This window comes from Canis lupus, chromosome 35 (assembly GCF_048164855.1).
Source record: "Canis lupus baileyi chromosome 35, mCanLup2.hap1, whole genome shotgun sequence".
Taxonomy (NCBI): domain Eukaryota; kingdom Metazoa; phylum Chordata; class Mammalia; order Carnivora; family Canidae; genus Canis; species Canis lupus.
The window spans coordinates 2,860,868-2,885,531 of record NC_132872.1 but is presented as its reverse complement, the minus strand read 5'-3'; the positions used below and the strand labels follow the sequence as shown (position 1 = coordinate 2,885,531).

At 37.4% G+C, this 24,664-nt stretch overlaps 1 protein-coding gene across 2 annotated transcripts in view; it reads right to left on the bottom strand.

Moving 5' to 3' along the window:
- The window catches only part of OSBPL11 (oxysterol binding protein like 11), an 81,243-nt gene that overhangs the window by 3,491 nt on the left and 53,088 nt on the right, over positions 1–24,664 (bottom strand). For both annotated transcript variants that reach the window (XR_012024314.1, XM_072811811.1), the window contains exons 9-12: positions 18,948–19,446; positions 15,646–15,832; positions 9,894–10,076; positions 919–1,072 (exon numbers count right to left, since the gene is read on the bottom strand). Coding sequence is in view for 1 of the 2 variants with exons in the window: in XM_072811811.1 (XP_072667912.1) it covers positions 919–1,072; positions 9,894–10,076; positions 15,646–15,832; positions 18,948–19,446 (1,023 nt within the window). In the remaining variant the exon portion in view is untranslated. The remainder of the gene's footprint in view (positions 1–918; positions 1,073–9,893; positions 10,077–15,645; positions 15,833–18,947; positions 19,447–24,664) is intronic.

The following is a 24,664-nucleotide window of genomic DNA, read 5'->3' as shown; positions in this document are numbered from 1 at the left end:
TTCAGAATTGCATGCTCTTCTGACCGAGCCAGCCAGATGCCTCTGACAAGAAAACTTTTCTTGACATCAGCTCTGGTCTGCTATTTCACCTTACTCTGAATTCTACCAGAAAGTAATAACCAAAACAAATATCTTTATATTTAGATAATATTCCAGAAATTATTTAGTCCAGCTGCAAAATCAGTGCATCAACGCCTTCGACATAAATCATGGTCTCATACAGGACTAACAATGTATTACTATAAAATGTACTCCCTTATTATTATTGGGTATTTTTGACTGTTGTACAATTTCTTCTTATGCTAAGCTCAAAACTCCAGGTAGGTTGGACCTACCTCGGGACTGCTACAATCTGATAAAAAATTTCTACATGATACAGCACACATATCCAAAGGTCACAACAAATGGCCCTAATTTTTTGTTTCCTAGGCTAAACATCCATTTTATTCTTTTTTTTCTTTAAATGTTGCAAAGAGTCTAGCCACTTTACTACTCTTTGTGTAGCTAATTAAGTTTCTTGTCTCCTTTAAAATGTGTTCTCTGGAAGTGAACACAGACTTTCAGTGTGGTTCAAAAGACAATAAATTACAAATTGTACATTCTATTACTGTGATTGGAGACTATGTTAGTTTAGCATTTTTCTTTGTGGCCAATTTAATCCTGAAATCTACTTCATCTGAACTGCTGGTAAAGGATTTTACTTTGGCAAATTGTGAAAAGCTCATGAAATAGCACATGGTTAAGCTGGACTTATTTTAGAAATAAAGATGTACAAGTGATAACAATTCAAGAAAGCCAAATTAAGACTTTCACACCAACTAGAATGGGTATAATGGGTATAAGGCAGGCAATAACAAGTAAGCTAATGTTTTCCCTAAATAGATACTGAGTTTTAGTCTGAAGACCTGTAGAACAAACCTCTTTAATAAAATATTTGGTTTTCCAGGGTGTGCCTGTTTCAGTCCGATGCCTTTCTTCGGTCCTCTGGCGCTCTTCCAGGGTACGTTTATGCTCTGTGGCTTTATCAATCTCAGATTCCCTCAGAGAGTCTGTTACATTTTTCCACAATCGCCTATAATTAGAAATACCACACATCTTATAAGCATTCTTTTAAAAAAGATAATTAAATAGAACTGATACCCTTGAAATTAACAATAATTTTTTAAAATTATGTTCCTGAATCAGATATATAATTTCATATTTATGAGTTATAAGAACACTGATACTATGGTGCTGATACTAATGTCCAAGATGCTGCTGCCTCTGCTTTTTCTTTACAAATTAAAAATAGGGCAGCCTGGGTGGCTCAGCGGTTTAGCACCGCCTTCAGCCCAGGGCATGATCCTGGAGTCCGGGGATCGAGTCCCACATCGGGCTCCCTGCATGGAGTCTGCTTCTCCCACTGCCTGTGCCTCTGCCTCTCTGTTTCTCATGAATAAATAAAATCTTAAAAAAAAAATAGCTTGTGTTTTTCCAAGTTATAGAAAGATTTTTATTTTTAAGAAACTTAGGAAGTAATAAGCAAAAAGATAAATACATTTTTTAAAGGCTGAAAGGTAAAAGAGACAACTTCTACTTTTGGACATGATGAGATAATAGGGATCACACTTACCCTCCTGCCTTTAATCAGCTAGAAAACCAGACAAAATATATTGAAATGACAGAAGCTGCAGACAGTGAGCAAAAGGCAGCATAGGACAGTGATTCCTTGAGTAGGGAAATAAATGAGGGGAGTTCTATGGGTGTTCCAACTCACTGGCCAGAGTTTATAGGCACAGAAGAGGGAGGAAAGCTCAACTAACCCCAAGCAAAAGAAAACGAAGACAACTCTTTAGGAGAAAGAATAGTCTGCTCAACAAATGGTGCTGGGACAAATGGATATCTACAAGCAAAAAGAGGAACTTAGACCCTTACCTCATAATAAAACTTTTACAAGAAGATGTAGGAGAAAATCTTTGAGTCTGGATTAGGCAAAGATTTCTTAGGTATAACATCAAAACCACAATCCATAAAAGAAAACCATGGCTATTTCATATCACAAAAAAATAAAAACCTTATACTGAAATAAAACACTAAAAAAATTTTAAAGTGAACACAGGCAAGGAGGAAATATTTGCAAAACACATATCCAATAAGGGATTTGTATCCAGAATTCATGAACTCCAACACAAGACAATCACACATTTCACCAAAGAAGATACAAAAATGGGTAATTAATTAGCATGTGAAAATATATTTGATATAATTAGTCATTTGGAATATGTGAATTAAAACCATAATAAGACTTTCACACCAACTAGAATGGGTATAAGGGGTATAAGGCAGGCAACAGCAAATGTTGATAAGGATGTAGAGAACTGGGACACTTACACACTGCTGGCAGGAATATAAAATGGTATAGCCATTTTGGAAAATAGTTTGGCAATTTCCTGAAAAGTTAAATGTAAAACTTCTGACAATCCAGCAATTGCACTTTCACATATTTACCCAGAAAAGGAAGACATATCCACCTAACGATTTGCATGAGAATATTCATAGTGGTATTAATCATTATGTCCAAAACTGGCAATGTCCATTAATTGGTGAATGGATAGAGAGAATGTGGTTCTAGTCAATGGAATACTTTTCAGCAATATAAAAAAAAAGAACTACTTATACATATCATATCATAGATGAACCTCAAAAGCATTATGCTAAGTGAAAGAAGCCAGGCACAAGATATCACATATTATATGATTCCATTTATCTAAAGTGTCCAGAAAAGGCAAATTTATAGAGACAGAGAGTAGGTTCCCTGAGAAGAGGGAAGAGGGGGAAGAGGAGTGGAAGGGACATTAACTGTAAATAGGAATGAGGGATCTTATGGCAGGATGAAGATTGTGAAAAACTGATTTAAGGTGATGACTGCACTGCTCAGAAAAGTTGCTAGAAATCACTGAATTACACACTTGAAACAGGTAAATTTTATAATATGAAAATACCTCTTGATAAAGCTTTCAAGTGGCAATTTTACTATTAAAGTAGAATTCAAAGAACTATAACCAGGGATAATGAAGGTCATTTCATAATGCCATGTGTCTGTGCATCAAGAGGACATACAATCCCAAATGTACATGCTCCTAATACAGGTTTCAAATAACATGAAGACTTCTATAACTACAAAGAGAAATATTCAATTATAATTGGTAATTTCAATAACTCATCTCAACTGATAGAACAAGTACACAGAAAATTAGTCATGACACAGAGTTCTAGAAAAATACTATCAACCCACTTGAGCTAACTGAGGTTTACACAATACTGTCACCTAACATCAACAGAACAACATTCTTGTCAAGTGCACTTGAAACATTTACCAAGACAGACAGAATGAATTCAGAGTCATAAAACAAATCCCAATAATATGAAGGATTAAACCACACCAAGTATATCCTTTGAACAAAATTAAATTAAACTAAAAATTAGTAACAGGAAGATATCTGGAAAATATCCAAATATTTGGAAATTAAATAATACATTACTAAATAACTTCATGAGTCCAAAAAAAAAAAAATCACAAGGAAAATCAGAAAACACATATCAAAAGTTCAAAAGTTGTGAGATATAAAGCAGACTTAGAGAGAAATATATTAAATATTTATATTAGGAAAGAAGAAAAACCGAAGGCCTCATCAGGGGTCAAACTATGGCTGGCTACTCATTTTTGAGAAAAAATTTTTATTGTAACATATGTTAGTTGTATCCATCTATCCTTCCACTGTCTGTGGCTGCTTTCATCTTCAGTAGCAGAGTAGCTGTGGTAGAGGCTATCTGGTCCAATAGGCCTAAAATATTTGCTCTCTAGCCTATTAAAGTTTGCTGATCCCTGACCTAAGCTTCCCTTTTAAGAAATTAGAAAAAGAAAAAGCAAATAAAGAGGAAACAAAAAAGAACAAATCAATGAGTAAGAATATAGAAATACAGAAAAAGCCCAATGAAACCAAAAACTGGTTCTTTGAATAAAATTAATTATTTAATCCTTTAATAAATAATCCTTAATCAAAACCTTTAATCACATTAATCAGGAAAAAATATTACCAACATAAAGAATGAAATTAGGGACATCACTAAGATCCTACACATGTTAAAAGAAAACTAAGAGAGTATGATAAACTATATGCCAATAAATTTGACAAATTAGATGAAATGAATCAATTCCTTAAAGACACACTACCACCTTTTACTCAAAAAGAAAGACAATCTCAGTATCCTTATCAAGATACTGAATTGTAGTTAAAAATCTCCTCAAAGGAAACAGGCCGATATCCCCCGTGAATGTAAATATAAATCCTTAATAAAAAATCCAGCATTCTCTCTTAAACATTTGTCTGCTTTAATAATAGCTGGATTCTTACAACTGTTTCTACATTAAATTTGTTCTATTATTTTAGTTAAAGTATATAAAGAAAATCTAGGGCCACCTGGGTGGCAGTGGGTTAAGTGCCCCAATAAAAAGAAATCTTAAAATCTGGCCTCAGGACGCCTGGGTGGCTCAGTGGTTGTGCATCTGCCTTCAGCTCAGGGTGTGATCCCAGTCTCTGGATCACGTCCCACATCGGGCTCCTTGTATGAAGCCTGCTTCTCCCTCTGCCTATGTCTCTGCCTCTCTTTCTGTCTCTCTCATGCATAAATAAATAAAATCTTTAAATAAAGAAAAGAAAATCTGGCCTCACACCAAATACACAGTTGGAGAAGAGGATATTTTAATCTATTTTTCAAGTAATTTCATTCTTTGGTATTATATCAGATTTAGCAGGTGGTATGTATGCATGTATTGAGAGAGAGAGAGAGAATATCTTAAGCAGACTACTCTGTGTGCCGGGTGGAGCCCTATGCAGAGATCAATATCACAACCCTGAGATAGTGACCTGAGCAGAAATCCAAGAGTCCAATGCTTAACTGAACTAAGACACCCAGGTGCCTCAGGCTGTAGTTTTTTAAAGGTTGCCTGCAATGTGGAAACTGAAAGATATCAATGAATTTTTTATATTGTGCTACATGGAAATTCGCTGGACTAATTGGCATCCTGACTGGATTTTTTTTTTTAATTTAAATTTTAGGTAATTAACACACAATGCAGTAGTGGGGTAGAATTCAGTGATTCATCACTTAATTAACAACACCCAGTGCTCATAACAAGCACCCTCCTTAATACCCATCATTCATCTAGCCCACACTCCACCAACCTCCCTCCACCAAGTCTGCTGGCTCTGTTATCGTTCTGTCCCTTATGGCATGTTTCCCTTTCTCCTTTTCTTTTCCCCCCTTCCTGTAAGTTCATCTGTTTTCTTTCTTAAATTCCACATGAGTTAGAGCATATGGCATCTTTCTCTGATTTATTTCACTTAGCATAATACACGCTAACTCCATCCACATCATTGCAAATAGCAAGATTTCATTATTTATGATACCTGAGTAATGTTCCATTATAGATATCTACTTAGATAGCTGGATATCTATAACACATCTTTATCCATTCATCTTGACTAGATTTTTGAAGGGATCTTGAATGATTCTGTAACATCATTATTCACTTGAAAAATAATCTCTCAAAAAGAAAGGAAGGAAGGAAGGGAGGGAAGGGAGGGAAGGGAAGGGAGGGAAGGGAAGGAAGGGAAGGGAGGGAAGGGAGGGAAGGGAGGGAAGGGAGGGAAGGGAAGGAAGGGAGGGAAGGAAGGGAAGGGAAGGGAAGGGAAGGGAAGGGAAGGGAAGGGAAGGGAAGGGAAGGGAAGAAAGAAAGAAAATCTCTTAGGAGATCCCTGCGTGGCTCAGCGGTTTAGCGTCTGCCTTTGGCCCAGGGCATGATCCTGGAGTCCTGGGATGGAGAGTCCCCTGTCAGGCTCCCTGCATGGAGCCTGCTTCTGCCTCTGCTTGTGTCTCTACCTCTCTCTCTCTCTGTCTCTCATGGATAAATAAAATCTTAAAAAAAAAGAAAAAAGAAAAATAATCTCTCAGATGTTGACATTTTATTATGTAATATAAAAAAAAAAATCACATTCATTACTATCATCACCAATTTCACCAGAAAACTTTACTTGGGAAGCTTTCATACTCATGTGGCAGATACAAGTTCTCCAAAAATCTGATTTTTGCCTTGAAGCTTAAATAGTTTTTCCAGTTTAATTGAGATATAATTGACCTACAGCACTGTTACGTAAGTTCAAGATGTACCGCGTAATGTTAACTTACATATACTGTGAAATAGCTACCACAGTGAGTTTAGTTAACATCCATCATTACATACAAATACAAAAGAAAAAAGTTTTTTCTCCTTGTGATTAGAGTTCTTAGGATCTACTCTTCTAACAACTTTCAAATATACCACACCGCAATGCTAGCTGTAGACATATTGTACACTATATCCTTCAGTACTTGTTTATCTTATAACTGGAAGCTTATACCTATTGATCATCCTCATCCAATTCTTTCAGTCTCCATCCCCTATCTCTGGTAACCTCAAATCTGATCCCTTTTCCATGAGGTTTTTATTTTGCCTAGATTTACACATAAGTGAGATCATACAGTATTTGTCTTTGTCTTTGTCTGACTAGCAGAATATCCTCAAGGTCCATCCATGTTGTCACAAATGGCAAGATTTCCTTCTTTTTAAGGGTTGAATAAAATTCCATTGTGTATATATACTACAACTTTTTTTTAAGTATAAAAAAATTTTTTTAGTAGTCTCTATACCCAACATGGGGTTCGGCTTACAATCCTAAGATTAAGGGTCACATGCTCTTCCAACTCAGCTAGCCAGGCATCCCTACATACTACATCTTCCTATCCATTCATCTGTTGACAGACACTTAAGCTATTTCCATCAATCCATCCATCCATCTACCCACCCATCCATTTATTTATTTTCCACTTTCTCCCCTCTTCTTCCTTTACTTTTTAAAATATTTTAAACTTTATTTACTCATCATGGTAAGTTTACTCTTTAATCCCCATCCTCTATTTCTCTCTGCTCATTTTTTTAAATATTTATTTATTCACGAGAGACACAGAGAGAAAGGCAGAGACATAAGGGAGAAGCAGGCCCCTTGAGGGAGCTTGATGCAGGGTACCATCCTGGGACTCCATGAACATGCCCTGAGCCGAAGGCAGATGCTCAACCACTGAGCCACCCAGGCATTCCTGTTTTGCTTCTTAAATTCCACATATAAATGATACCATATGGTATTTCTTTTCTCTTACTTTGCTTAGCATTATACGCTTCAGTTCTATCCATGTCATTGCAAATGGCAACATTTCCCTCTCTTTTAGGCTTAATAATATTCCATTCCATTTTGTGTCTCTGAGTGTGTGGTGCGCACACACACACCACATCTTCTTTATCTATTCACCTCATACTGGGTTGCCTTCATAGTGGCTATTGTAAATAATGGTGCTATAAACATAGGAGAGGCATTTATCCCTCTGAATGAGCATTTTTGTATTCTGGGATAAATAATCAGTAGTGCAATTACTGGATCATAGAGTAGTTCTACTTTTAATTTTTTGAGGAACCTCCTTACTGTTTTCCATAGTGGCTGCAGCAGTTTGCATTCACACCAACAATGTAAGAAGGTATCTTTTTCTCCACATCCTCACCAACACTTGCTGTTGTATCAGTTCTTTATATATTTTGGATCCTAACCATTTATGAGAAATGTTTGCAAATATCTTCTCCCATTCTGTAGATTGCCTTTTAGTTTTGCTGTGTGAAACTTTTTTTATTTTGATGTAGTCCCCATAGTTTATTTTTGCTTTTATTTCCCTTGCCTCAGGAGACATATCTAGAAAAATGTTGCTACAGCTGATGTCAAAGAAATTTCTATCTGTGCTCCCTTTTAGGATTTTATGGTTTCAGGTTTCACATTTAGGTCTTTAATCCATACATCATTTCCATTTGAATTTTATTATTAGCAAAAAATATCATCAATTGTTTTCTTGAACTGCCATGTTCATGTGTTTCACTTGTAAGAAAAATGTCTGCCATATATAGAAATTAAAAGTTATGCTTTGCCAATCATTCTTTTTTTTTTTTTTTTAAGATTTTATTTATTCATGATAGTCACACAGAGAGAGAGAGAGGCAGAGACATAGGCAGAGGGAGAAGCAGGCTCCATGCAGGGAGCCCGATGTGGGATTCGATCCCGGGTCTCCAGGATCACGCCCTGGGCCAAAGGCAGGCGCCAAACCGCTGCGCCACCCAGGGATCCTGCCAATCATTCTTTTAAGCAGAAATGGTGTCTCATGAAAAGAGCAATTAGTTCAGCTTGTAATTCAAACAACTACACAAGTGCTTTACCTCCAGATAACCACTATATTTTTTGGGATCTCCCACCAATGCTTTATACATACATACTACCAATTTGTCATGTAGAATATTAAAAAGATGAGTACTCAATAGTGCAGATTTAATAAAATTAACAATATATACTTTTTTAAAGATTTATTTCCTTTATTTGAGAAAGAGTGAGAGCACGAGTAGGTGGGGCAGAGGGAGAAGGGATCTCAAGCAGACTCCACACCAAGTGCAGAGCCCCAACACCAGGCTCAATCTCACAACCCTGAGATCATGACCTGAGCTGAAACCAAGAGTTGGAGGCTCAACTCACTGTGCTACCCAGGTACTCCTGTACTGTTTTAAGGACATTTTAAGAAAAAACTTAGCATCTTAAGGGGTGCCTGGGTGGCTTAGCACTTGAACATCTGCCTTCGGCTCAGGGCATGATCTGGGATTGAGTCCTGCATCAAGCTCCCTGCAGGGAACCTGCTTCTCCCTCTGTCTGTGTGTCTCTGCCACTCTCTGTGAGTGTCTCTCATGAATGAATGAATGAATGAATATTTAAAAACAAAACAAAACTTAGCATCTTATACAAATACACGTACATGGACAGTGAAGAATACAATGACTACCTGTACAGTTGTAAGCTACTGCCTGATTACTGCTAAGCTCAGCAGTGCTACCCACCACTGCTTATGCAACACCAATGCAAGTGCCAACAGAGTGAAAGAGCAAATAACATCTTAGCATTATTATGAAAATAAAATTGAACTTGCAAGCCTCCTGAAAATCTCAAGGACAGTTGAGGGTCCACAGACCAAACCTTCAGAACCTCTCCTTTTGATTCACTGTACGGTACCTAAAACTCATTTTGCATTCTATGTTAACCATACTGGAATTAAAATAAAATAAAAAGAACGTCTCCTTTAAGATAAATCCCTATAAGAAGAATTTTCCGTAATCCTTACTGTTTTATTTCTTGATGATCTGAGTCTTTGGTTAATGTATATTTAATCCCTTTACACATATAATTATAAATGGTAACTTCTAGTTGTATTATCTTATGTTCAATGCTTCGTTTTTATCCCCCCCCCCCCCTTTTTAATTGATATGCTTGGGTGGCTCAGGGGTTGAGCATCTGCCTTTGGCTCAGGTCATGATCCCAGGGTTCTGGGATCGAGTCCTGCATCATGCTCCCTGCAGGGAGCCCGCTTCTCCCTTTGCCTATGTTTCTGCCTTTCTGTATCTCTCATGAATACATAATTCTCTTTAAAAAAAAAAAAGAATAATTTGTCTTACTGTTCAGTTTATATTTCTTTAAATTCTAATTACACTGAATAATTTTTCATTCTTAGTGGGTAGTTTTTTCCCTACTTTTGAATTTCCTCTTTATGTTCTTTGCCCATTTTTCTATTGGAACGTCTTTTTGTTAATAATCTGTAAGCTTTTATGATAAGGATAGTAATACTTTGACTACAAACTGGGGAAGTGACTTGCTAATAAGGTTGCAAATTAGTGAAATGGCTTAGATTAAGATCCAGAGTTTCTGACTCTTTCCTGGATAGATGTGAGGATGACATACCTGGATTCAAATGGATCTTGCTTCTCCAGAGGTCTTACTCTTTTCTTTGTTACTGCCAATTTAGTCAAGTCCACATACTTTGTCTCTCCATTGCTATAAGTGAACTCAAGAACACTATTCCATTCGCCTTGCACTCTGCATACCACAGTATTGGTGATGTTGTGCTTTACTTCACCTGTAACCCTAGAAGCAGGTAAAAAATAAAGATATGCTCTAATTAGTGAAATTAGGCTTTTTTTCTTAGCCTTCTGAAACCTAAAAATTCACCTTCTGAATCCTCTTTAAATGGTTATCCAGCTTACTTCAGCTTGTCAGTGCCAAAGTCAGACTCTGTAAGTCCCATGACAGCATACTAGGTAATTTTTTTCAAATAATGTCAACTTTAATCTTTTAGAAAGAATACGGGGAATAAAACTAGAGACTAAATTACCATAAATGATCACAAAGTAATTTTTAAATGCTTGCTACAAACAAAACTGCAATATTAAAACTAAATAGAAATATGAAAAATATTAACATTTCTTTTTTATTACAGTTTTTAAATGTTACAATATTACAATTTAACTTTTTAAAAAGAACTAGTCCTATTTACTTAAAAGTCTGGAGTCCCTATATTTGAAGTTCTGGATATACTGATTCTGTATAAAAACCACATTAGCCTAATTTTAAATATAGAAACAGCTAAACCAGTAAGAGGTAGAAAAATTGAAAAAAAAGTATTAATATTCTCTTGCCAAAATAGAAAAATTAGGAGTACTGGTATACAAAAATTATCATCATCAACAGAGAACTCAGAGAGAACTTAAACACTACTGTTGTTGACATTTTAATTAAGAATAAGTCGTCTGGCTAGTTTATCAACAGACAGGATGCAGCTCAAATGAAGATCAGAATAAGAGGTCTAAATATTTTTTTTTTAAGATTTTATTTATTTATTCAAAGAGAGAGAGAGAGAGAGAGGCAGAGACACAGGCAGAGGGAGAAGCAGGCTCCATGCAGGGAGCCCGACGTGGGACTGGATCCCAGGTCTCCAGGATCACATCCAGGCTGCAGGCGGCGCTAAACCGCTGCGCCATGGGGGCTGCCCAGGTCTAATTATTTTTAATGAAGCATTTTGTGTTCACTGTGGGACAAAAATAACAACAGGGTCAGGTAAGAGAGAGGTTCAGGACTTCGAGAATGGCAGGCAAATGTTAGTGTCTAATCAGTATGCCACTGACTATGGTTTATCTGGATTCAAGAGGCAATCCACCGGACCAGAGCCCACTGATTTGGGCTACAGGAAGCCTAAGTAGTGTTTGTCAGGTATAAGCCCAGGGCCTAGGAACCAGAGGGAGAAGTGAAATTTAGGAAGCCCATCTATCATTTTTAGTCAGGAGAGGTTAACGAAAGGTCTGCAAAGTCAGAACTCAAGGCAGAGATGTAGGTGCCAATAAGCAAAATGATCTGAGTCAGATTCTGCAGATCGAGGTAAGAGGGGTTTGGAATCTAAGAGCAAACTAAACATCCAAAATCAAAAGTTATATGTAATGATAGTTCACTGGACACAAGGAATACCAAGACTACCAGTCTGCTTGATTACAATACAGGTGGGAACTCAATTATACTTCAAAGCATATGAATTTATTAAAATAATTCTACTGTGAAGAGTTTCTTGCCTTACTGAATGTTTCTTGTGATGTCCATGTTTCCTCTCTGACCCCACTTGACAACACTGTTCCCTTTTTTAAAAATTTGTTTCTAACCAAACAGGATACGAGGAGATGACACTAAATACTTATCTCTTCCCTTCTCCATCCACACATACCCAGAGCCAAATTCTAAGATTTAGGGACCATGTTCCTCACTTGATCTTTTACTCACAGCACAATCTCTCAAGTTATCATCTCCCTCACATGCCTTTCCACTGAAAAAGAGCAAACCCAGGCCCCTGTCATGCATGCTGGGCTATGTGGGGTTTTTGTTGCTTAGTGCAGCTATACAGCAAGAGCAACACAAAAACTGGAGCAGGGAACAAGAATCACACATACCAGAGGTATGCGACGAGGAATATGAAAAGCAACACAAGGAAGAGGAAGGGGCTCACCTCATTCTGTTTATAATAATTCTTCCTTTTTTTAAAAAAATATTTTATTTATTTATTCATGACAGACACAGAAAGAATGAGAGAAAGGCGGGGCGGGCAGAGACACAGGCAGAGGGAGAAGCAGGCTCCATGCAGGGAGCCTGACGTGGGACTTGATCCCGGGATCTCCAGATCACGCCCTGGGCTGGAGGCGGCGCTAAACCGCTTAGTCACCAGGGCTGCCCATAATAATTCTTCCTAATAGCCTAATGCAGTGTTGGCAAACATCTTCTGTAAAGGACTGGGAAGTAAACAGCAGGATTTGCAGGCCAGACTGTCATAACTACTTAACTGTCACCGCGGCATGAAACCAAGTATAGCCGATAAGTAAACGAATATCTAAATATAGGACAAGCATGGAGATCTAGAGGCGACTAGATGGCTCAGTCAGTTAAGCATTTGACTCTCGATCTCAGCTCAGGTCTTGACATCAGGGTCATGAGTTCAAGCCCCGTGTCGGGTCCCATGCTAGGCATGGAGCCTACTTAAAAAAAAAAAAAAAAAGGAGGGGGCATATAGATGTAGATTTTGTATCAACCAATAACACAGGATATGTGCCCCTTAAGATACGAAGTAAAGGCCTAAATCCTAAGTTATCATCCTACTCATCTGGTAAGTAAGCATTCTCTCACTTCCTAAACAAATGATATCAAGCCTTTTAAATAGTCTAGAGTGTCTCTACAGCTATTTGAATACCAGAAAAATCACTGGATATATTAACTTGGCTTCAACAGAAAGTTTTCGTTGATTGGGGAACCTGGCTGGCTCAGATGGTGGAGCATGCAACTCTGATCTCAGGACTGTGAGTTTGAGCCCCACATTGGGTGTAGAGGTTACCTAAAAGTTAAAAAAAAAAAAAAACCTAAATAAATATGTAAAGTTTGGGGATGCCTGGGTGGCTCAGCGGTTAAGTGCCTGCCTTCAGCCCAGGGCATGATCCCAGGATCCAGTCCCACATCGAGCTCCCTGCATGGAGCCTGCTTCTCCCTTTGCCGATGTCTCTGCCTCTCTCTCTCATGAATAAATAAATAAAATCTAAAAAAAAAAAAAAAAAAAAAAAAAAAAGCCACTATATAAGGATACCTGCAACAAATCCCTTTAAAATTTAATAGCAAAAAAAAAAAGAAAAAAAAAAAAAAAAAAAATAAAATTTAATAGCAAGAAAATAGTTGGTCTCTCTTGAAAAAGTGACAGGCTTCCTTTTATCAGACAATGAGAAGTATGTTGAGCATCAGGTTTCTTTTTTTACTTTAACACGAGTCAGGGGCAGCCCCAGTGGCTCAGTGGTTTAGCGACGCCTTCAGCCCAGGGCGTGATCCTGGAGACCCAGGATCAAGTCCTGCATCGGGGGCCCTACATGGAGCCTGCTTCTCCCTCTGTCTGTGTCTCTGCCTCTCTCTGTGTCTCTCATCAATAGATAAATAAAATCTTACAAAAAAAAAAAAAAAAGTCAGAATTAATTTTTATTTTCAGGTATAATAATTACCTAATCATTTTTATATTGCTATGATTATTATAATAATAGACTTTTATTATATATAGTATTTTTTGTAAAAGCCTTACAAACATTTCCAAAATAGGGTGCTGGATTCTAATACTATATTGAAAGCTTCTTGGAGGCAGAAGTAGTCTTTCTTTCTACTCTGTACCTCCAGTATGCAGGAAAGTGTGTCACTTAGCAGACAATTCACATCTTAATACCATACCACTAGATAGACAGAGTGCTGTATCTATTTACATATAATGATAATTCTGACTTCACTTTAGGGTATTCTATAAAATCATCAGCATCCTAAAGTAAATGTGGAAAATGGGATTAGGACACAGACAGGAGCATGAGGAATAGTTAAGTAAGCTCACTTGGCTGCATTGGAGAGAGTTGTGGAAAATGAGGGAGTAAGGGGAGACAAGTGGAAGGTAATATATTCATATCAAATGCAGACAGCAGATAATGTGTCTGCTCTGATTGCAGATAGCAGTAAAAAACTAGGCTGTCTGAGGAGAGAGGCATGGCCATTAATAAAGATGTGAAAGAAAAAAGCCTTCATTATAATATTCTGTAAAATCTGAAAAGATATGAAAATTAGAAAAGTCTCTATCTAATAGTAATCTTTTAAATGACAAATTAGGTAAAACTACTGGTCTTGGGAGAGATTAGACTGGAAAAAGAGGATACGTTAGAGTCAGCTAAAAGTATCTGTTCAAGGGATCCCTGGGTGGCGCAGCGGTTTGGCGCCTGCCTTTGGCCCAGGGCGCGATCCTGGAGACCCGGGATCGAATCCCACATCGGGCTCCCGGTGCATGGAGCCTGCTTCTCCTTCTGCCTATGTCTCTGCCTCTCTCTCTCTCTCTCTCTCTCTGTGTGACTATCATAAATAAATAAAAATTAAAAAAAAAAAAAAAGAATAACCTCCTCCTATATTTAAAAAAAAAAAAGTCAAAGATGAAAGAACACACAATATATGATTTCATTATAATATATAGCTCAAAAACAAGCAAAGCTAATCAATAGTGTTAGCAGGATAGTGGCTACCCTAAAAGGGAAGGAAGTGTGTATGTTTGTGTGTGTGTGATTGTAACAGGGCATGAGAAGGGTCTCTAGGAAGCTGGTAATGTTCCATGTCTAGATCAAAGCACTCAAATTTTTACTTTGTGAAAAACATCAACAAGAGATGTATTTTTCAATTAGGAATTATAAACAGAGATAATGATCCCAACTTTAGGGACAGTCAGAATAGATATGAAGGGCTTAAGGAAGAGAGTCAGTATCCTTTTGAGGATTCTATTAGACAACTTGTCTCCATGCAGTTTGGATGATCTGGACCAGTGCTGAAGAGACTGACAGAAGCTGAGAAGGGGGTATAAGAACTGGCCATTTCCTAGATGAGATGAGAACAAAGCCACTATTCACAGTATTAGTACCTAAACCCAGTGGCTTCCCTCTTTGTGCTGCCTGAACTACTTCATATGATTAGATATATTTTCACACTAACTTCTACCAACAGGTGCCTTCACTGAGGCCTGGATCTAGTCTGAACCTCTTTAAAGACTGAAATTGGGCCACCGACCAAATGTTCACTTGTTAGGAATTCTACTCTACATCTTGTTAGGGATCTGTCACTTTTAAAAACTAGATCAGGATGGGGGAGCACCTGGGTGGTGTCTGACTCTTTGTTTCAGCTCAGGTCAGGATTTCAGGTTGTAGGATGGAGCCCGGCATTGAGTCTGCTTGTCACTCTCCCTTTGCTCCTCCCCACCACTCACTCTCATTCTTGATCTCTAAAATAAATAGATAAAATCTTTAAAAAAACTGGTTCCCCTGAGTGACTCAGTGGTTGAGCATCTGCCTTTGGCCCAGGATGTGACCCCGGAGTCTCTGGATTGAGTCCCACATCGGGCTCCCTGTGTGGATCCTGCTTCTCCCTCTGCCTAAGTCTCTGCCTTTCTCTCTCTGTGTCTCATGAGTATCTAAAATAAAATAAGCCTGAAGCAGGATGTCCAGAATGCCTTGAAAAAATAAACATAAATAAAACTCCAACTCCACCCACATAAAGCAGAAAAATAAGGAGTTATAATACAAGACCAAACTGATAGAATAAGAACCAGGTATCATTAAAATGTTCTTACCGGTGTAGTTTGCCACCATAAAATGGCTTAGTATGAAAAGTGATGCTGGCTGAATATCCAGTTTTTGCACAGTTGACACTGACTTTACCACCCAGTTCTACCCAAGGAACAGTTAAAATTGACCGGGCATATGCACAAGGTAGGGAAAATGTATACTCTTCTCCATGCTCCAATAGACTGAGGATACCTGAATGTGAAAACACGAAGGTGGTTAACATCTTTTTTTTAAAAAAAGACAGTATTAAAACATCCATATTTTTTCTCAAGTCTAGTAAATAAACATTATTTTGCTGTGTTTTCATTTAACTTTGGATTAAACTAATTTCACTTACAATTGTATTTGCTAACATTCCTGGTAATAATGAATCTAGGTTACTTTCATTATGACCTTGCTATCCCTCTGGGGTTTATGGGATGAGAAAATATTACAGTGGAAATAGATCAAGATTTCCCTCTAATAGACTTAAAAAAATAAAACATTAAGTCACATCTTAAGAACATGTTATACTGCATCATGCTATGGCCTGATCATTAATACTAATAATTTTTTCAGTTTGGGAATAAATGTCTAATGCTATACAGTCACAGAATTTAGTTGTTGTTTTTTTTTTTTTTTTTAAGATTTTATTTTATTTATTCATGAGAAAGAGAGAGAGGCAGAGACACAGGCAGAGGGAGAAGCAGGCTTCATGCAGGGAGCCCGACGCAGGATTCAATCCTGGGTCTCCAGGATCAGGCCTGGGCTGAAGGTGGCACTAAACCACTGGGCCACTGGGGCTGCCCTAGTTTAAATTTTTTTTTTTTTTAAGATTTTATTTATTTGAGAAAAAGAACAAGTGGAGAGAGGGGTAGAGGAAGAGAGGGGGCAGAGGGAGAAGCAGACTTCCCACTGAGCAAGGGTATATTTTAAGAGTTTAATAGTAATTGCTGATTCATTTTAAGTTAGAAAAGATATGTTTTTTTTAAATTTTTTATTTATTTATGATAGTCACACACACAGAGAGAGAGAGAGAGAGAGAGAGAGAGAGAGGCAGAGACACAGGCAGAGGGAGAAGCAGGCTCCATGCACCGGGAGCCCGATGTGGGATTCGATCTCGGGTCTCCAGGATCGCGCCCTGGGCCAAAGACAGGCGCTAAACCACTGCGCCACCCAGGGATCCCGGAAAAGATATGCTTTGATTACTTTTCTAAAAATATGTCATCTTACAACCTAGGTTTCTGATCTCTGATGTCTAAGAATATATTTAACATAAGCATTACATACAATATAATTTAAAGTCTGAAGAATTTAAAAATCAGTCAGTTTTTAATGTATATGAGGATAGACTAGTTAGGATAACAAAGACAAAGAATTCTAAAACCTCACTTATTTCATCATTAAATGGAATTTTTCCCCAACAAATAAAAACAAAACATGGCTATAGAACAAAATGAATTGTTGTAAGTCTCATTGCCTGATTTTATTTATTTTCTATTGAGGTGACTATAAAAATTTGATTTTTAAAATCAAATTAAAAGGCAATCCATAAATATAAAATTAGCACATAAATACTAAAAATTACCTATTTTATACCTCCTTCATGATTAATGCAAGGTTAAGATATGAATGCTTATCCTTACTTCCCAACGTATTTCCTTTCTGAAGAGAATACTATTACCAGATTTTCAGTAAGAGCTAAGGGTCTTCAGGAACAGTATGTTAAAGGAGGAAATTCTAAATCTGGCTATACCTTAACTTTTGTGACCTTGAACAAGTCTCATTACCTCTAGACTTTTTTTCATATATAAAATAAATTACTTTATGATGATCTTAAAGCTAATGTTATGAAGCTTATAACTGAAGATGGCAAACTATTTTTAGTCACATTGTTGCATTTTTAAATTTTTAAAAATTTTATTTCAATTCAATTAATTAACATATAATATATTATTTGTTTCAGAGGTAGAGGTCAGTGGTTCATCAGTCTAAAAAACACCCAGTGCTCATTACATCACATGCCCTCAATGTCCATCACCCAATTACTCCATCCCTTGCCCTCCTCCCCTCCATCGACCCTCAGTTTGTTTCCTCTGATTAAGAGTCTCTTATGATTTGTCTCCCACTGATTTCATCAAACTTTTTTCTTTTTAACTATTAAAACATGAGTACTTTCTAATGTTATAAAAATTTTGATTAACTGAAAACATTTGGAAATCAGTAAGACTCATATCACAACATATCTTAAAAATGAGGAAAACTGAAAAGGGGGGTAAAGTATTTTCATCACACTACATACAGTAACACTCAAAATGTTAGTATCATAGGCTTAATTATGCCAAATTTACATTGTAATTTTACAGTTTGAACAAATTATTCTGTGCATAAGAGTTTTCCTTTAACATTTAAATGGTATGGTTTTTTCTGCCATTATATTTTCATTAACTCTGCAATGATTTCTTTAAAATATTAACCTGCTCAGGAAATATAAATGATTAAGCTAGAAGATATTTCTACGTATTATATCTCTTTAGTTTAGTACTTTTTATATAATAATGAAAATATAAAAACTTCAATATCTAAAGAGAGGAAGCAGTTAAATAAAAGATGGTAATTATCTCATTTCATAGGACATTATACACTTACCAAAACATCTCTTAAAGTACTATGAATGAGAAGGGGAAAATGAATATTTATTGCAAACAAAAAAAGGAAACAAAACTAGAGAGAGAGAACTAATCCCAATTTTACAAAACAAAAATAAAAGTATGAACATATACACAATAGAAAAAATATAAAATGCTAAATTTAGCCTTCTCTAGATGGAGGTATTAGAGATGGTTTATTTTCCCCTTGATACTTTTCTAAGTTTTCAAATTTTCTATAATAAAAAAACTTTTTTTAAAATCAGGAAAAAAATTTAAAAACATAATTTGTATTTGTTCATAAATATGAGCCGCCTTTCCCATCATTCTGGAACATCCTAAAAAATGGAACAGGGATACCTGGGTGGCTCAGTCAGTTAAGCATCTGCCTTTGGCACAGGTCATGATCCTAGGACCTTGGGACTGAGCCCCACATCAGGCTCCCTGTTTAGCAGGGAGCCTGTTTCTCCCTCTCCCTCTGCCTACAGCCCTCTCTGCCTGTACTCTCCCTCTATTAGATAAATAAAAAACCTTAAAAAAAAAAAAAAAGAAACAAAAAATAGTAGCACATACATTTCAAATTTATAATATCAAAAAACCACAAATTTATAATATCTAGTTTCCCCAAATTTAAGATTATCATTTGGTATTAAAAATTAAAGAACAGTTTTTCTACTTACCTTCTCCAACCATTGTCACGCCTATCGACATGCCTAAAAATTTGCTTTTAGTCCAAACATGTGCATTTACACACATCTTCCTCTCTGCACATTCTGCATAAAATCCTGAGACTGGAGGATGATGGGAAACCTGCTCAGCAACAAATCTGACTGTATAACAGTCTGATCCCACCTGGCTCAAAGTATCCTCCAACAGAGGAGCATGATTTGTGACTGCCTGGGTGGAAGAGCTGCTGGTAACACTGGATGACACCTCGCTTTTTGGTATCCTCCAGGAACAGTGAAATGTTTCTCCAATGATAGGATTGTACGGTTTCTTAGCAATGGCTCCCTTACGGCCTTCATGAAATGAGGTAAGGTAGTACTCAACGAAGCGAATCATTCTGTCCTCAGCTGTGGCTCCGTTAGTGATGGCTATAAATAGGTCTGGGTGAGACATAAAGTCTGCATACATTTCCAGCAAGGAACGCTTCTCTAGGATAAATGTAGGAAGCACCACCTGAAACAAAACAAAACAAAACAAAAAAAAACAAAATCAACCAAAGAGGGAAATTTTAATCCATGTATATCTGTAAAAAACTATTCTTACCTTTCCAAAAACATTTCATTCTTGATGAGTGTTAAAAACAAAGTCACAAAAGTATCTGGTTTCATTAAAAAATAAGCATGCTTAAAAGGAAATGAAAATCAAGTGGTTAAGATTAAATACCAATTCAGTATTTCAAGAGGGCCAGGTAGAAGACATTCTTTTTTTTAAGATTTTATCTATTTGGGGATCCTGGGTGGCTCAGCGGTTTGGCGCCTGGGTGCGATCCTGGGGTCCCGGGATCGAGTCCCGCGTCGGGCTCCCAGCATGGATCCTACTTCTCCCTCTGCCTGTGTCTCTGCCTCTCTCGCTCTCTCTCTCTCTATCATAAATAAATAAATAAACAAACAAACAAATAAATCTTCAAAGAAAATTTTATCTATTTATTCATGAGAGACGAGACACACACACAGAGGGAGGGAGAAGCAGGCTCCCCAAGGGGAACATGATGTGGGACTCAATTCCAGGACCTGGGGATCACACCTTGAGCCAAAGGCAGACGCTCAAAGACTGAGCCACCCAGGTATCCCGGCAGAAGACATTCTTTAAAAAGTAAATAAATAAATAAATAAATAAATAAATAAATAAATAAAAATAAATCTCAATCTTAAAAGAAAAAACTCACCTAGACTGGATAAGAGTATCATCAGGGAAATGGTGGTAAAACTCAAATGCTAGTCATGCCTTTTTTCCTTTCCTACTTTAAAAATAAACAACAGATGCCTGATCAAGATATGACATATCCGCAGTTCCTGGAAACAGACTGAAGAGATCACTGACCGAAGCAAAAATTTTAACCTACACTTAATTTTAAGCACAAGAAACCGGTTTTCAAGAACAGAATTTTTGTAAGTAGGCTCCACACCCAACAAGGGACTTGAACTCACAACCCTGAGATCAAGAGTCCCATGCTCTACTCACTGAGCCAGCCAGGTGCCCCTCAAGAAGGAAACTTGCTTTTCACGAAGATGGTGCCAAAGGCGAAGAAGGAATCCCGTTCCCTCCCACCCCGTCCCCCGGCCATCAAAGCAAAGGCTATGAAGGCCAAGAAAGTCATGCTGAAAGGTGCCACAGTCACAGGCCCAAAAGAAGAAAATGTGCATGTCACCGACCTTCCAATGAATCAAGACACTGCATCTTTGAAGGTAGCCCAAATATCCTTGAAAAGGCGCCCCCAGGAGAAACAAGCTTCACCTCTATGCCATCATCAAGTTCGCCCTGACTACCAAGATAGCCATGAGTAAATAGAAAATAATATGCTTGTATTCCCTGTGGATGTCAAGGCCAAAAAGCACCAGATCAAAACGGGCTGAGGAAGCTCTATGACCTCAAGGTCACCACCCTAATCAGGCCTAGTGGAGACAGGAAAGCATAAGTTTAACTGGCTCCTGATGCTTTGGATGTTGCTGACAAAATTGGGATCATCTAAACGAAATCCAGATGGTTAAATCTAAATTCTTCCACTGAAAAAACAAAAGAAGGGTACTTTTGACCCTAAAGTCAGGTAAGTGTAAGGAAGATTTGCTTTTTTTTTTTTTTTAAGATTTTATTTAGAGCAAGACCATACACACACATGGGAGAGGAAAGGCAAAGGGAGAGGGAAAGACAAATCTACAGCAGACTCTGCACTGAGCACAGGAGTCAGATCCCATGACGCTGAGATTGTGACTGGTTTGAACCGAAATCAAGAGGCTGATCCTAAACCTACTGAGGATTAGTAGGCGCCCTGTGGATTAGTTTTCTTTACAGCAGAATTAGAGGCCCTGCAAACTGGTTCAACAAATTGAGAAAGCAGTGCGCAATATTTTTCAAGAGCTCAAAGATGTTCATATCCATTTAGCCTAGTATTCATTCTTGCAGAAATAAGGCCTTAGGAAAGAATATGAATAAAGAAAAAGAAATGCGAAAATAAAATTAAAACCTATGCTTTTGGGGTACCTGGGTGGCTTAGTTGATTAAGCAGTTGCCTTTGGCTCAGGTTATGCTCTCAGGGACCTGAGATTGAGCCCTGTATTGGGCACCCTGCTCAGCTAAAAGCACAGGCTCCACCCATATGTTCAAAAGTTAAAATCAAGTGTTTAGTTTTCCCACACTTAATCATGTGCAGAAATCCAAGAAATGTGGGATTGCTGAAAAAATCTCTAATTAGGAATACAAAGACCAAAATTAAAAAAAAAAAAAAAAAAGACTTGGAAGTAACAGAAATCTCACTAAACAGGAGGAAAAAAAAATCCTAAAAATAAAAATATCTTCAGAGACTTGAGAAGACATTAGATACATGAAACAAGTATGTTTTTTGAAAAGCAAAAATTTAGAAGACTTTAAAACACGGTAACAAAAATTAAAGATCAAGAGAAGGATCAGAAGAAGATAAAATAGTGAGATCTCACAACACATAGGAGACAGAGAAAAGAAGGTAAGAGGGCCAGACAAGGAAGTCCAATAACCATGAAATGAAGATTTCAGAGAACAGGAAAAAATGTTGGAGACAAAGTCATCAATGAAAAAATTCAAGGGAATTTCAGAGAACTGAAGAATATATGAGTTGTCATACTGTAAAGGCCCACCAAGTGCCCTGAGACAATTTCAGACTTCTGGGGACAAAGGACAGATTCTAAATTTCAGAGAAAAAAGAAATAGAACAAGTCACAAGCAGAAGATGATGAACTGGAATGACATCACTCTTTTCATCAGAATGCTGTAGCAAGGAGGCAATATTCTAGAGGAAAATAACTGCAAGTTAGAAATTCTATCTAAACTAGCAATCAAACATGAGAACAAAATAAACACACATTTCCACATTTTGCCTCCCACAGATCTTTCTCAGGGGTTAAAGGAAGATGTGCTCCACAGAAATGCCTCTCATTCACCAGAAAAGAAGAAAGGAATACAGGAGACAGATCTTGCATAGGATGACCATGAAAGGACATCCCAGGAAGAAAGCTGTACAGCAGACACAGGGAAACTGGTCCAGATCAGAGTGATGTGATTTGAGAGACAGACATGGAAGACTGTCATCCATGCGCTCCATTATGCCTCTGTTACCATCTTTTGAAACCTCGGGGCAGAAGCCTCTAGGGAAACAGGTCCCATCTGCACCTGTTTTTGGCTTCTGGTAGGCATCTGCTGAAGTGCCAACTCTCCTTTCCATGCTGTGCTGTCCGGGCTGGCTAAAGATCTTCATTTCACCTAAGCACATGTTCTGGCTTTAATCTACTGCTGAGACTTGGATGTGGGTCATGGTTTGCTTCGTGGTGGAAAACACTAAGCAGATTCTTCCCTCTGCCCACAATCCTGCTAAATGGCCAGTATCTGGCTCACACCAAATGCTCTAACTTTGTGAGTCATATATTTCACAAGACTCACTCAGAATTATGCATTCTTATTTCTTCTGAAAGGGCTCTTCTCAACTTTCTCAATAATCTATACAAAACTGAAGCCAGGGACTCTGTTTAGCTTATCTTCTCCTGGGAGCCTTCTTCTATGAATGGTAACAGAACCCTTTCTTTATACAGCTAAACTTGTGCGAGCTATTCACTTTTTCCTAAAATAAAGTAACATATACAGGTGGTAAAACTATATATATATAAAAACCAGGCAGGGAGATGACTGACATGAATGTCAAGTAAGTGGTTACATCTAGAAAACAGTAAGCAGGGCAGCCCCGGTGGCGCAGTGGTGTAGCGCCGCCTGCAGCCCAGGGCGTGATCCTGGAGACCCGGGATCGAGTCCCACATCGGGCTCCCTGCATGGAGCCTGCTTCTCCCTCTGCCTAGGTCTCTGCCTCTCTTTGTGTGTCTCTCATGAATAAATAAAATCTTTAAAAAATAAATAAATAAATAGATAGATCGATAAAACTGAAACAATCATTAGTTTAAAAATGAAAAGAAAGAAAACAGTAAGCAGTAGGGGACTATAGCCAGGAAGGGCCCACAGTGAGCTCCCAAGGTCTGGAAACGTTTCACACCTGGTATGTTGGTACATGTTTCACTGTCTTTACTGTGGTTCTTTAAACGGTTTATATACATGGAAGACTGTGTGTATAATGTTTCGCAAAGAAAGAATACTAATTGAAAAAAAGGAAATGTAACAAAATTGGAAATAAACTATATTATATGAACAAAGATTGAGAGGAATTCTCAAAACTTAGTGTTGTGTTGTTAGGGTAATGAAATCATAGATTTTTTTTATTTTCCAAAACTTTCTGTAAACTGTATAATTCTACTAAATTCATAATATTATTTAAAAAGGAACAAAGTGAACAGTTATTACTTATTCACAACACACAGGCTAGGACCCCGGTTACCTTCTTTGAGGATATAGTCCCAGCACCTAGCACAGGGTCTGGAATATAAGAGGGGCTCAAAAAATATTTGTTCTGGGACGCCTGGGTGGCTCAGTGGTTGAGTGTCTGCTTTGGCTCAGGGTGTGATCCTGGGGTCGCAGGATCAAGTCCCGCATCAGGTTCCTTATGTGGAGCTTGCTTCTCCCTCTGCCTGTGTCTCTGACTCTGTCTCTCATGAATAAAATCTTAATAAAAAAAATTCTGTTCCACCAATGTTATTGTTATAAAAGAAGGTAGATGTGATGGCAGTTTAGTCACCAGATTTTTAAATGTTGCTCAAAAAATACCATTATTTTCAACATTTTGTGAATGCTCATAATGCATGGTTGGTCATTGTTAATGATTTTATATATAAATACTATATACGTATTTATATCTTTAATTAACAAGGAACAAATGTGGAGAAGCTATATTATATATGGTTACCATGCCTAGAGAAAGCTTTACCATCTGGATTATTATCACAGCACATTCTTTTCAAATGGTCTTATGCCTCACAAACCTGTTTTTATGTCTTATAAACCTAAATCTACTAAGGAACAGCAAACACCAAAATAACCAAACCAATCTTTCATGTCATTATTCATTTTAGCTGACTTTACAACTACTAGTCTTTTCTGAACCACTAATATGAAAATACTTCTAGAATAGAAATGATACAAAAAAAAAAGAATAGAAATGAATAGAAATGATATCCAGTTGAAATATTATGGTTAGATGAAAGAGGAAAGGTTAATGGGTTTTTTTAATAATTCCTAAAATGTCTGTTTCTTAGCAGGCTTTTAA